This window comes from Corythoichthys intestinalis, chromosome 2, assembly GCF_030265065.1.
Source record: "Corythoichthys intestinalis isolate RoL2023-P3 chromosome 2, ASM3026506v1, whole genome shotgun sequence".
NCBI classification, from domain to species: domain Eukaryota; kingdom Metazoa; phylum Chordata; class Actinopteri; order Syngnathiformes; family Syngnathidae; genus Corythoichthys; species Corythoichthys intestinalis.
In genome coordinates, this window is record NC_080396.1 from 45,670,145 (window position 1) to 45,682,889 (window position 12,745).

Below are 12,745 nucleotides of genomic sequence, written 5' to 3' on the forward strand. Positions count from 1 at the left end.
TGAGTAATCTAATTAATTACTTTTCTCATCTTGGCAACGCCGTTACCGTTACTGAGGCGGCAAAGGCGTGCGTTACTATGCGTTACTAAGTTGGTTGAATAAAAAAAGTCTGAGAGAAACGGACTCACGGGGACGAGAGCAGAGCAGGAGTGGGGCCGTTGCAACCGCGATGCTAGGTGGCTCCAATAATACCTGACTGTAGCCATAGCCGACAAACTACGCCCACATGACACGGTAGATATCATATTATAGAACTAGATGCAAAAACTGACACAGCTGCATTGCCAACATGTTTTAAGGACTACATGTGTTAGTAAACAGCCGCCATCTTAAAGCAGTAGACCTCTCAGGAAGGCCCTGATGTTGAGATCCTTCCTAGCGAACCTAAGTAACTTTTTTTTTTTTTTTTTTTTTTAATCTAAAATGCTTCTAAATCGGCAAAATCTTAACTTAAATCTATCTTTAAATGATGAAACAGTTTTAAAACTTACACATGTTTAAAGTAGACAGAAGGGAACTAATGCATTAACAGGTGCAATTTTAACAACTTTAACGGTTGATTCACAACTTTAAATGACTTCCACACATAGCAAAGGTTACTAGCTAGTTATCGCAATACCCTTGTGTCTAGTTAAGTGGAGGGTAAAGGGGCTAGGGCCAATTGTCCCCCAAATCCTTTAAACTTCACATTGTGTGACCTGTTTTTTTGTTGTTGTTGTTTTTTGTTTTTTTTTGTTTCTTTTTTTTTTTTTTTTTTTTTTTGAGAAAAAAAAAAATTATCACTAGTTACTTTGCCAAGTAACTAATTACTCTTACATTCAGGTAACTGAGTTACTAACGCAATTACTTTTTGGGAGAAGTAATTTGTAACTGTAATTAATTACTATTTTAAAGTAAAATTAACAACACTGCATATACTGTATATAGATATAACTAGATGCAAAATGACAGACACGGCACTAGATGCATTAGTAAACAGCCGCCATCTTAAAGCAGTAGACCTTTTATTACGGCTCTTTTGTAGAGAACCTTCCTAACGAACCTAAGTAACTTTTTATCTAAAATACTTCTAAATTGGCAAAATCTTGACTTGAAGTCAAAATCAACAAAAAAAATCAACAAAAAGTCAAAATGAAAGTTTTAAAACTTTCATTTGTCGAAAGTAGAGAGAAGGGAACTAATGCAATAATGGGAGCAATTTTAACAACTTTTAACAGTTGATTCAGGGTGAAGGGTAAATTAGGGTAAAGAATTGGGCTCGGGCCAATTGTACCAAAACCCTTCACAAAAAAACTTCACATAGTGTGGCCAATGGTTTTTTTTTTTTTTTTTGAGGAAAAAAAAAAGTAATTATCACCAATTACTTTGCCAAGTAACTAATTACTCTTACATTCAGGTAATTGAGTTACTAACGCAATTACTTTTTGGGAGAAGTAATTTGTAACTATAATTAATTACTTTTTTTCAGTAAGATTAACAACACTGGTAACAAGTGAGACAAAACTGATCATTTTGTTAAAGTAAAAATAGTGTGTTTATTACAGATAGCGGTCAAGAACATGAAGCCCATTGAAGTCCGAGTGGGTGGATCAGTGGAGCCGCCTAATGTTGACATCAGTATGGTGAGTGTGGTGATTTAAGTATCATTCAGTGGTTTGGAGATTAAATGCAGCATCTGTGAGTGAAAAACATCATCCTCCATGTTTTGCATGAAGAAGAATCCAATGATGCAAAGACCGATTTGAAATTCTTTACTCTTACTTTATAAAGACATTTATATCATTTTTATTACAACAAATGCTACATCAGAGGCCTGTCAAGGGTGATAAGGCAGATAGTTTCGCAGCAGTCAGGATTTGGGGGAGTTTAGGGGTACTGCACCATACAAGGATAGATCCTACACAGAACCGAGCAGACTCAAAACAAGAACAATCTGTAGTAAGCTGACAATTTTCAAAGCATTTAGTTGGGCAGCATACTGTTCACAATTCACAGCTTGACACAGGTCAAAAAGTGTAGGAAAACCCTTTTGCTGCTTAAACCTAATTTTCTTTATTCACGAGGGTACAATAAACATAAATGTAGATGTCATTTTAGTTGTTATATTTTATGTTTATATCTTGAAAAGGTCTAAAAATCAAGTTTTACGGTGGTGCTTCGACACTCGATCTTTTCGACATTCGACGTAAAATTTGACTTGCCATTTGTTTCTACATTAGACCACATGCTCAAAATACGACGATTTAAGACATCGCCTAAGACAGACGCACAGTGGATTTTCTTGTGAAAGAAATCAATATAGGTTCCAAGAATGTTAGTGCAGGTGGTGTAAAGAGGAAAAAAGTGAGGCCTACCATTGAAATGAAGATGGAAATGATGGGAAAATATGAGCGTGGTGTGCGCATCTGTGAACTGGCTCGACAATATGGCCGTAGAATGTCTACGATCTTGACCATCGTCGTCTGATCTCTGTTCGCCAGTCTTTTTAAGTTAAGGGGATAATTATTATTTTTGTAACATCGCTAAAGAAATCACCAGCTTCGTCAGGTTTTCAATCATTTATTTCAGAATTTGTGCAACACAACATGCCTTCTGTCCGCCGTAGCTGACGCCAACAACAGATCATGAATAAGTGAAAGTAAAAACTCCTCTTTCACTGTGTCACGTCAGCCACACGGTGCGTTCAGGTACACCACGCAAAACACAACAGTCACATTAGAACCCGATTCATTACATTATTACAGGTATTATTGTTATTATTCCAATTTTTATTCATAATTTATTTGTTTTTGTCTGTGTAATTGCTATTGGCAATAGTACAAGCAGTATTTATTAAGGATTTAGTGTAGGTTTTCGGGCAGTGGAATGGATTAATGGAATTATAATGTATTCTTATGGGAAAATTCTGCTCGACACACTATCATTTTGAATTCCAAACAAGGTCCTGGAACGGATTATGTTTCGTATGTAGAGGTACCACTGTATCATCAATAAATTGTTTGGTTCTAACAATGACCATATAATGGTACAGTGCCTACTGTTAAGCAGCAAATCAAATGTCCCCTAAAAGACTTCCTATCCTCTCCTCAGCCTCTCTTCCATTTCTATGGCGTCCATATTGGTTCTGAGAGAGCAGTACCCTTCACTGTAATCAACCACTCAACAGCTGCAGCTCGGCTCACCTTCGACCTGTCGCAATATCCAGACTTTTCTCTGCGGCTTTCTCAGCCTGCTGCAAGTACGCTAGCGTGCAAATGATTTCAATCTGGATCATCATTATTATTATTTTTTTGGCTTAATCAATATTATTTAATTATTATTAATTATTGCAATTTTAAAAGAAGATAATCAGCAAGTTGTGAGGGTTGTTGAAGCGCAAGGCCACCAGAAAGTCAACTGCTCTCTTGTCTTCTCCCCTACCGAGGTAAGAATTTCAGAAAATATACTTCATGCAGTATGTCACATTTACCCAGAAAAATTTAAATCAAGAGGTGGAAGAAAATGTCCTTCTGCAGACAGGTGAATATGACTTCAAGCTGGTGCTGATGGTTAATGGAATGAGATGGCCTATTGCTTCTCCACTGCCTTTCTCCTCGTCCACCTCGCCCTTCTTTTCATCTAGTAGCAAGTGTATTACCAAAGTAATTCCCTGGACTATCACCATGGCAATGAAACAGCCACACATACAAGCCACAGGTTGGGTCCCTTATATGATGAATATAATAATGTCACCACACACAATCGCCTAATGTCGTGCCTTTCTTAAAATAGTGCTGTGTGCCCCAGTGGAAATGTTCCCATCAAGCCTACAGTTTCATATGGAAGCTTTTACACAACCTTCTCAATGCTACACAAAGGTAACTTTTCCCAACAATTTTCACTGCTCTAAGGAAAATATCCTTTACATTTAAAAAAATAATTACTCTGCAGACTTGGGGCCGTCAAACATATTCAGATGATGGTTAGCCTGGGTGTAAAAAATATATTGCTAAATCTGCCTGGACTGAATTCTTCTTCAGTATCAATATATGTACCACTGTTTTTTTTAATTTTTATTTATTTTTATTTTTTTTTTCATATAAATTAATAACCGTCACTGTTCTATACATAAAACATTGTCTTATACAGCTCAAATATGTGAAGGAAAGCAACTACAGGGCCATCCTTACTTCTTTCGGACTATATACTAATGACCATTTATACAACACTAATTTCAATAGCATGTTCACAACTTTGCACTCAACTATTTTCTATAGAAGTTACCCTTACGAGGGTCACTGGTTTGGTGGCGCTTATTATCCCAGTCGACGCCACTGACAGGGCACATAAAGAATACTAGGTAGACCCCTCTTATTCACACTTAAAGACTAACATTAGTGTCAAAACGAATATTTATGTAATGAGTGAAGAAGCAACAGTACCTGTACGATGTGCAGTCTCCACATAGAAAGGCCTATACATTACTGTTTATATGTTTATTCATATGAAGTTACCTCTCAAAGCGGCACATTACTTGTTTGGTCCCAGCTACAGAAAATGTATAGTGCTGTATGTCTACTCATTGCATGGTCATAAATTCTAGTGTTGCATTTATTCACGTGAACATTTGCCATACATGAATGTGTTTTTCAGACAAATGAACATCGTGTGGTGACGGTGAACTCCACTCAGCTCACTTGACGACAAGTGTTGAACTCACTGGACCAGTGAAAATGTCTAACTCATTGGGACCAGTGAAAATATTTAATTTAATTTAATAATAATTTTGAATAATAAGGGGGAAAAGTTTTAAGCTTTATTTCGACTCCTAACTTTTAAACAGACCATTGCGCACTACATAGGTATTTAAAGTATCTATGTTGTTTCACTTGACAGTAGCTCATTATCTAAATCAGGGGTAGTCGGCTCCGGTTCTCGAGGGCCCCTATCCAGCTTGTTTTCCATGTCCCCCTCCTCCAACACACCTCACTCAAATAATCAGGAGCTGATTATTTGATAATCAGGTGTGTTGGAGGAGGGAGACATGGAAAACAAGCTGGATAGGGGGGCCTACGAGGACCGGAGTTTGCTACCCCTGATCTAAATGTTAATGAATATGGGAAACTACTGTATTTACAATGTAACTCTAGCACTAAGTGGTGTTAGAACCCTTTATGTAATGTATATTTAAACACAGTACAACACATTAGCACAGACAATATACAGTAAAATTACTAATGTGGTCATGTGGTCTTCATCCTATGCAAAAGAATGGCCAATATAATTGCCATGCTGAGACCCTCATACATACAGTAAAGTCAAGTGGACATTGCGGATAAAGGCAGAACACTTGGATATATGTTCAGTTTTGTGTCTTTTTTTATATTCCATGTTCTACCTCAGACTGTGGAGCTTAAAGCAGCATGTGAAGAGAGTGTCTGTTGGCACAACATCCGAGACAAGAGTGTGCACTGGTGTTTTGAGCGCAGCGATACAAAACTGCCAGAGGGTAGGAGAGAGGACAAGCTTCATTTGTTGGTGACACCATCATCAGGTTGTTTGGGGCCTGGTCAGTCCATCTGCTTGGCAATCAGCATTACGCCAGAGGCATTTGCAACATGTGAGAAATGACAGGAAGCACACATTAATCTCTAAAACACATTCTGCTCAATTTTTTTTAAATTTTCTTTTTTGTGTGTTTTTTTTCCTCCCTGGTAGACAAAGAGACCAGTATTTCCCTCTCTCTTTTTTTGGGAAACAAACAAGGGAGCAAAATGGGGCAGCCGTACAAAAAGCTTCCCATCACTGTTATCCACCACCTCCCCAATATAGCTTTCAACCCCCCACAATTGTTCCTGACCCCAGTGCCCTTGGAAAGCAGCATAACAGCCAAACTGACCTTGGTTGCCTCAGGATATGCAAGGTTTGTTTACAAACAGTTAGTGATAGATTCATAGATAAATAAATCTTTTTGAGAGGGCAAGTAAAAAAATATGTTGTTGCGCACAATGATTCATACCCTCTTAGCCCTTACCTCAAATGTGATTGTGATTATGTTTAGAAATAACTACCGGTAACGGTATTCAAAATCAAAGTTAAATAGGAGTTAGAATGCACTTACTATAATTTAAAGAAATGTGTACTTATGCCTAACTTCAAATAAATATTTCATGTTATTCTTGGCTTTTCCTGACATTTCTTTGTATGAAGGTTTTCTGATAACTTCCTTTCACCCATGTAAAAGATGCTTGTTCCAGATGAAGACAAACAGCTTCCAAGAATGACGCTGACACTGTCATTCATTACTGTGGTTACGACTTATTTATTTTAATCAGCACTGCTATGTTTGTGTAAAATGTCTTTTGCTATTATGTCCGATTGTGGTTTCAGTTTGTAATATTTTGTTAAGCTCCAATGAAACCAAGCTTATTTTTGAACAAAGCAGATTGGCAGTTATGAGAGGGCATACAGCATAACCATATAATTTCAGTAACTTTTGATTCCTATTTTTGAAATAAATAAACAAAAATAAAATTCAGTTGTACAAGTCACATTGATAGTAAAAAAATTGTTAACTTATTAACCTTGGTCTTAATTTATACCTTACAAGACCTTGGCATTTGAACAGAGGTCTCTAGAATTTTTACAGCCACTGTTTCTTTTATGGTATTGCATTTACCAAGAGCACGTTTGTCTGTAGGATTATATTCATCATTATGATGACTCACGTAAAACTCATTTGCACCGCTCTCATCTATTTAGAAGCTATATTTAGGACCAATGCAATAATATATTACATTGATTGGTTATGTTTTTTATGGTAGTGGTTATTTACCAGCTGTGTAGAGAGTTAAGGTTAAAAAAAAAAAAAAAAAAACAGATGTCCAAATGCACACATACTCAAAAATTTGTCATTGTTTTACAAACTTCCTAGTCCGTGGGTAAAAGCTTTGAAACAATTTGCACAACAATGTAAAGTAGCAGCAACCTGTTGGTTCATTTGCAAATGGTTTTAGATGTAACATGTTAAGTATAATTGAGTCCACACAGATCTTCAACATAAAAGTTTCTGTCATTTTTTAATCAGTGGAACCAGTTTATCAGCCGAAGTAGATGAGGTGGATCTGGAGGATGGGACCAAGGCGCAGCCAATTTGTGTCACCTTTCCAGAGGGTAACACTATCCCTGCACAAGACCAGGTTGAGTATCGACTGATTTTGAAGTGGCTATACATGTGTCCTCAATCCAATGTGAATGTTAAGTCTGTCGAAATATTTAATTTGTCTTTCATCCAAACCAGACAGCTACTGTTAGTCTGTTTCGGTTGAAATATTTAACTTGTGTTTCATCCAAACCAGACAGCCAGAGTGACCTCACTGATTTGCCGAGTGTCTTTTTTTTCTGTGGCGACTCTGTCCATTTGCACAAACATCACATTCACTGACCACCTAAACAACAGGTAACTGCCTCTTTGTTACCACAATGTATAAGTGAAAACTTTTCATCGCTCCACAATATCCAATAAACTGGTAATGTATCCTTCAAAAGTTAGTAAAACCCCATATGTTTATTTTTATTTTTTTAAACATATATTTTCAGGTGACAACATTGGGGGGGGGGGGGGGGGGGGGCTGACAATTATTATTCAGACTTGTCAGTGTATACCTTATATAACTATTTGTAAATGTACCGTTCCTTCAAAATAACTTACCACACAGCCATGAATTTGTTGGGCTCTACTTTCATCTAGATCAGAATCTAGATCAGCAAGAGTCTTTCAGGTGAAAGGGTGCTTAAGACCAGGTTTAATAATTTTGTGGAAAGGCCCCCACAATGAAAAGAGAGTAGGATGTGCTTGCTAAGGGAGTGAAAACTGAACATCAGTGACTAATTTGTACCTAACGAGAAGTCTCTATTCCATTCTCTTTAACGGCTATACGTACAATTGGCGGTACTGCTATTCCTCTACCTGGCAGGTGCAAAAAAGGTTCGCATAATGTACTTGCCCTTCTTATGAAGGAGTAAAGCAAACTTACTGTGTATACAGTATCTATAGTGAATTTAGCGAGGGAAGTCTTTGCAGTGAAATGGTCTCTTAAGGACCTAATATGTTTGTATATGTATACCAACATAGTGCGTTCTTCGCTTGGCTCATGATGATTTATATGTTAGTAAATAAATCAAAAGTAAATCTAAAGAAAAAGTAGTAGACATGCATTTGTTAACCACCGAAGAAGAAAAATGTTGATTTTCTCTTTTAACAGGTTCTTGAATTGACTTAACGAACAGGAGAGGACAATACACAATTAAGGAGTGAAAAGAAAGCAATAATCACCTAAGATAAATACATTTAGTCATGTTGAACAATTAAAAGCAGGCCGGCTTCGTTTCTCGAGGGCACCTTTAGGCCTTCAAGAAGATACGGTGCAGACCTTCCGAATCATACACTTTCTATTATTCCATATGCTAATAGGCAGGCTGACGTCAGCCCACACATTTAACCCTGTAAGGGCGCCCATGTGGCTCACACCAAAGTGGAAATTTCCTATGCAGCTGCACCAGGGCCACAATAACTTTATCTGGAAGTAATGGCATAGCTACAGCAAAAAAGTGGAACGTTTCCCATTCATATCTTATCCAAATAGTCACACATTTCAGACACAGTTAATTAGTTAATTAATTAGAAATTAATATAAACAAAGCAAAATTAACAAATATGTAGGAATAAATAAATATATCTACACCATCAAATACGTTTCTGTAAAAATAGGTGATGCTGACTTGCTGAAAAAAATGACAAAAATGATATTTTCATGAATCCAAGTTACTTATTTTGAGCTGTTGTTTTATTGGTCAATTTAGAAGATATTTTTGTTTGAATTGCCTGCTACAGATTCAAGGTCAAGTTGTGTGCCACAAGCGACAACTGTTTGTTGACCGTGTGGCCCCAAATGGCTAGTCAACGCTCCATGCAACAAATAGTTCTCAAGAATGGTACTGTATAAGAGTCACAATCACAAATAAACACAGTACTTTCATAGTGATGAGAGAAAGTCGCATGCCCCTACTTACCCAAGCATGTTTTGTGTTTGTGTGTTTGGCATTTAGGGGCCACTGTCTTTGAAACTATTACATATACACCCAGTCTTGCATCGGATCCAACTTCTTCCTCCTCATTGTTTGAACCGATCAGCGCAACACCCAAGAACTCATCATCAGGTCAGAAAAAGTTTTGGGTACCGCAGATGACATGCTTATGTGGAGTTTTGTTAAACTCAGCATGAATATTTTTGTTCAGAGTCCTTTTCACAAAGTGAGAGTGGGAGTCAGACCAGCAGCATGAGTATTCATCAAACAGACACACCACAGACTGATATCTGTGTTCCACTATTCCCCTCTGCAACCTCATCGGAGGGACAATATTATCAGGATGTATTAATAGCATTGGAGAAGTGGTTTAGCTTCTTTGGTTGGCTCAATGGGCCAAACCCCACCAAAGTGCCACAGACACTCAGAAGGTATGTTTTTTAAAGTCACATTAAATGTGGTCATTTTTCTTTTTTTGCCTAACTGTTTGTCAATTCAGAATTCTGTCCGAAGATATCGTAAATATTCCAAAAGGACAGGCACAGGGTGTAAGCCAAAAAAAAGACCCCAGGTATGCAACCACGAAGCATAGAACACTTAATGGAATCATAAAGTCATATCTTATTTCAGACTTTTGTGTTTTATTTATTCATCATTTATTTTTATTTTTATTTTTTGTTTAACAATTCTTTAACTAGGTCTGCAGTGGAGATGATTCATCATCTGGCGGGCAGACGGATTCCCAACATTTCTCACTGTCAGACATTTTCCACAGATATACACAAGCGCACTCTGCAGTTGCTCCAACAAAATGAGGCCATATTTGCGTTTCTCAGGTAAACTCATGTAACACTGTAATTCATGTCCTATGTTTTGTACATATGGTGAAGAGGACTGCCATAAACAATTATTTTGACAGTCGATCAATCACAATGATCTTTTAAATTAACCAAAACCTGTGCGCTAAGAAAAGTTGAGACTCTGAGTGCTGTACTATGTAACTTTCAGCATTTTCCAAAGTGAGAGCAGTTAGCAAATTTCTTGATTTGATTAATTACAAAGTCAGTGTGCATTTCTTGAGGACTACAGAAATCAGAAAATATTTACTATTTAGAGGCGAAAAGAAGAGAATTTGGACAATTTTGAGGTAAACAATGCTTCTGAACAATTAATCGACATCAAAATGGTTGTTGAATAATTTGATTGTAAAGTTGGTGATTGGTCAATTCATCCTAAGCGGTGAAACTAACTTCAAGGTTGCTGCATCAAAACATTCACAACTGAATTTGACAAAATATGGTAACTTTTTTGTGCAAGATTGGTGAAAGGCAATGCTTTAATGTCTTCAGAGATTGTAATGTACAAATCCATGTTTATCCTTTAGACTTGGCTTGCATCGAAGGTCAAATCAGCAGGTTGATCATTGATATTCTTTATCAAACTACCCAACTACAGTTGGAGAAAACTATGTAAAAAAAACTCTAGAATTTCTTACATACATATTTTTCTACATTATTAAAAAAAATGTATCTGGTCTGACCATCGAAATCACTACAACAAAGAGTCTGCTGAACCTAATCATCACTCAACTGTTTGTTTTCCTAGTAAGTGAACCCTTGGATTTCGAAAGTGGATGAACCTCCTGTAGAAGCAACAGCCTCAAACAAGTGTTTCTTCTAACATACAGTTTTAGATCAGATGTGCACAGCCATCAGGATGAATTTTCAATCTTTCTCTTTACAAAACTGTTGCGTTTCAGTGAAATTTGTGTATTGCCTGGTGTGAAAAGCTCATTTGAGGTCATATATTACCAGCGGGATGTAATCAGGACTTTATGAACTATAATAACGAGTATAAAGCTGTAAAAAAGTTTGCAAAAGTAGTCTTGATATACAGTATCTTGATGGTCATTAAATCAATGTTTGACAAATTGCCTTTATATAACGAAAGTTCAGGACTGTTGGTTCTCTTCCAAGAAGTCACTGTCCTGTCAACATGACAGCAAAAGCACAGTGCATATTTCTCAATGAGCGGGGGGTATATACCTGGAATGTCAGCTGAAGACTTACAGAAGCCACTGTCATAAATTCATTGCATGTAACAGGGATGGGCAAAGTAGACCTTGAAGGGCCTCAGTGGGTGGGTTTTTGTTCCAACCTATCAAGTGAACCCCTTTTCACCAATGTGATGTTTTACAAGTGTAATATGTCGATTGTAGTCAGGTGCTTCTTGTTCCCGCCGAAACCTCATTGGTTAAACTGTCTGTGTTGGATTGGTTGGAACAAAGACCAGGGCCCACTGCGGCCCTTGAGGACCGGTGTGTGAATAACTTATTCACATGGTGAATAGAAAAAAGTTCACAAATACTTTTTTCTCCTGCTGCATTTGATTCATGTTTTTGAGACAACATGGCCAAGGCAATTCTGCAACCATCCCTCTATCTGTTCCAAAGCTGGAATTTTCTTGAAGCTGAATTTTGGGTTTTAAGTCTTTTGACTTGATTTCCTATTCTTTGCCCAGAGCACATGGAGCCTGCTTGAGTCACATCAGAGCGGAGTACCTACTTGATAAGCAAGAATTCAACCACTGGTGCTCACTGCAGGTAGTCATTCAGAAATTTTCCTTCTAACTATAACTGTAAAACTAAGCTTAGTCTTCAAACGACAACAAAATTAAATATAATCATTGTTTTGTACAAATGTGCAATATTCAATGCCTTCACTGTCCACTGTTGCTACTTCACTTCAATATTTGCACTGCCTGAACATACTAATAGGTTTACCTCATACATATTTTATATTTATTTAGATTTTATACTTTTATTCTTGCAAGCCACATTGGAGATTTTTACTTGCATCTATGACTATGCATCTATTAAGCATACTATATACTATGCATCCTTGAACTTCAGCACAAAACGCATCAGTATTCTTGTGCCTGATTGGCCCACTCCACACGTTTTAGAATTTGGCAGACTGGTCTGCATCAGTGCAGTCATGTTAGGCCGTTGCGGGCATCAGTGATTGTGGTGAAGATTTTTTTTTTCAAATGCCCATTTCACTGCACAAACCATAAGGGCAAAATTCATGTGATGTGCCGGTAAGTCTCTTTGTACTTCTTCAGACCAAGAGTGAGACATTTGTGTACTGAACAAACTTTGCTGGGTTCCTCTTTGTCTTGATTATAATGGCTTCTTGAATTCCGACGCTTCCTGTAGCTGCAGATCAGTCTGGCACATGGATCAGGACTAATCTTGGCCAATTTTTCTCTACAAAACTGCTGTAATTCAGTCAGATTCCTGGGATGTCTGGCATGAATCGCTGTCTTTAGGTCATGCCACAGCATCTCAATGGGGTCTGGAAAGTCTGGAATTGGACTTGGCCACTCCAGAACGTGTATTTTGTTCTTCTGAAACCATTCTGAAGTTTATTTACTTCTGTGTTTTGGATCATTGTCTTGTTGCAGCATCCGTCCTCTTTTTAGCTTTAACCGTCTGACAGATGGCCTCAGGTTTCCCTGAAAAACATCTTGATGAACTTTTGAATTCATTCTTCCGTTAACGATTGCAAGTTGTCCAGGCCCTGAAGCAGCAAAATGGCCCCAAATCATGATGCTCTCTCCAGTATGCTTCACGGTGGGGATGAGGTGTTGATTTTAGTGAGCTGTTCCATTTTTCCTC

General features: G+C 37.5%; 1 protein-coding gene across 6 annotated transcripts in view; it reads left to right on the forward strand.

The window, feature by feature from the left end:
* The window catches only part of LOC130907667 (cilia- and flagella-associated protein 47-like), a 62,239-nt gene that overhangs the window by 18,394 nt on the left and 31,100 nt on the right, over nucleotides 1-12,745 (forward strand). For 5 of the 6 annotated variants that reach the window (XR_009061509.1, XR_009061513.1, XR_009061512.1 and 2 more), the window contains exons 20-34: nucleotides 1,545-1,622; nucleotides 3,091-3,238; nucleotides 3,342-3,424; nucleotides 3,516-3,696; nucleotides 3,772-3,857; nucleotides 5,383-5,599; nucleotides 5,698-5,902; nucleotides 7,067-7,178; nucleotides 7,338-7,438; nucleotides 8,873-8,973; nucleotides 9,088-9,198; nucleotides 9,278-9,497; nucleotides 9,566-9,637; nucleotides 9,765-9,902; nucleotides 11,587-11,668. Coding sequence is in view for 3 of the 6 variants with exons in the window: in XM_057823016.1 (XP_057678999.1) it covers nucleotides 1,545-1,622; nucleotides 3,091-3,238; nucleotides 3,342-3,424; nucleotides 3,516-3,696; nucleotides 3,772-3,857; nucleotides 5,383-5,599; nucleotides 5,698-5,902; nucleotides 7,067-7,178; nucleotides 7,338-7,438; nucleotides 8,873-8,973; nucleotides 9,088-9,198; nucleotides 9,278-9,497; nucleotides 9,566-9,637; nucleotides 9,765-9,902; nucleotides 11,587-11,668 (1,935 nt within the window). In the remaining 3 variants the exon portion in view is untranslated. The remainder of the gene's footprint in view (nucleotides 1-1,544; nucleotides 1,623-3,090; nucleotides 3,239-3,341; nucleotides 3,425-3,515; nucleotides 3,697-3,771; nucleotides 3,858-5,382; nucleotides 5,600-5,697; nucleotides 5,903-7,066; nucleotides 7,179-7,337; nucleotides 7,439-8,872; nucleotides 8,974-9,087; nucleotides 9,199-9,277; nucleotides 9,498-9,565; nucleotides 9,638-9,764; nucleotides 9,903-11,586; nucleotides 11,669-12,745) is intronic. The other variant, XM_057823025.1, reaches the window with a different exon arrangement.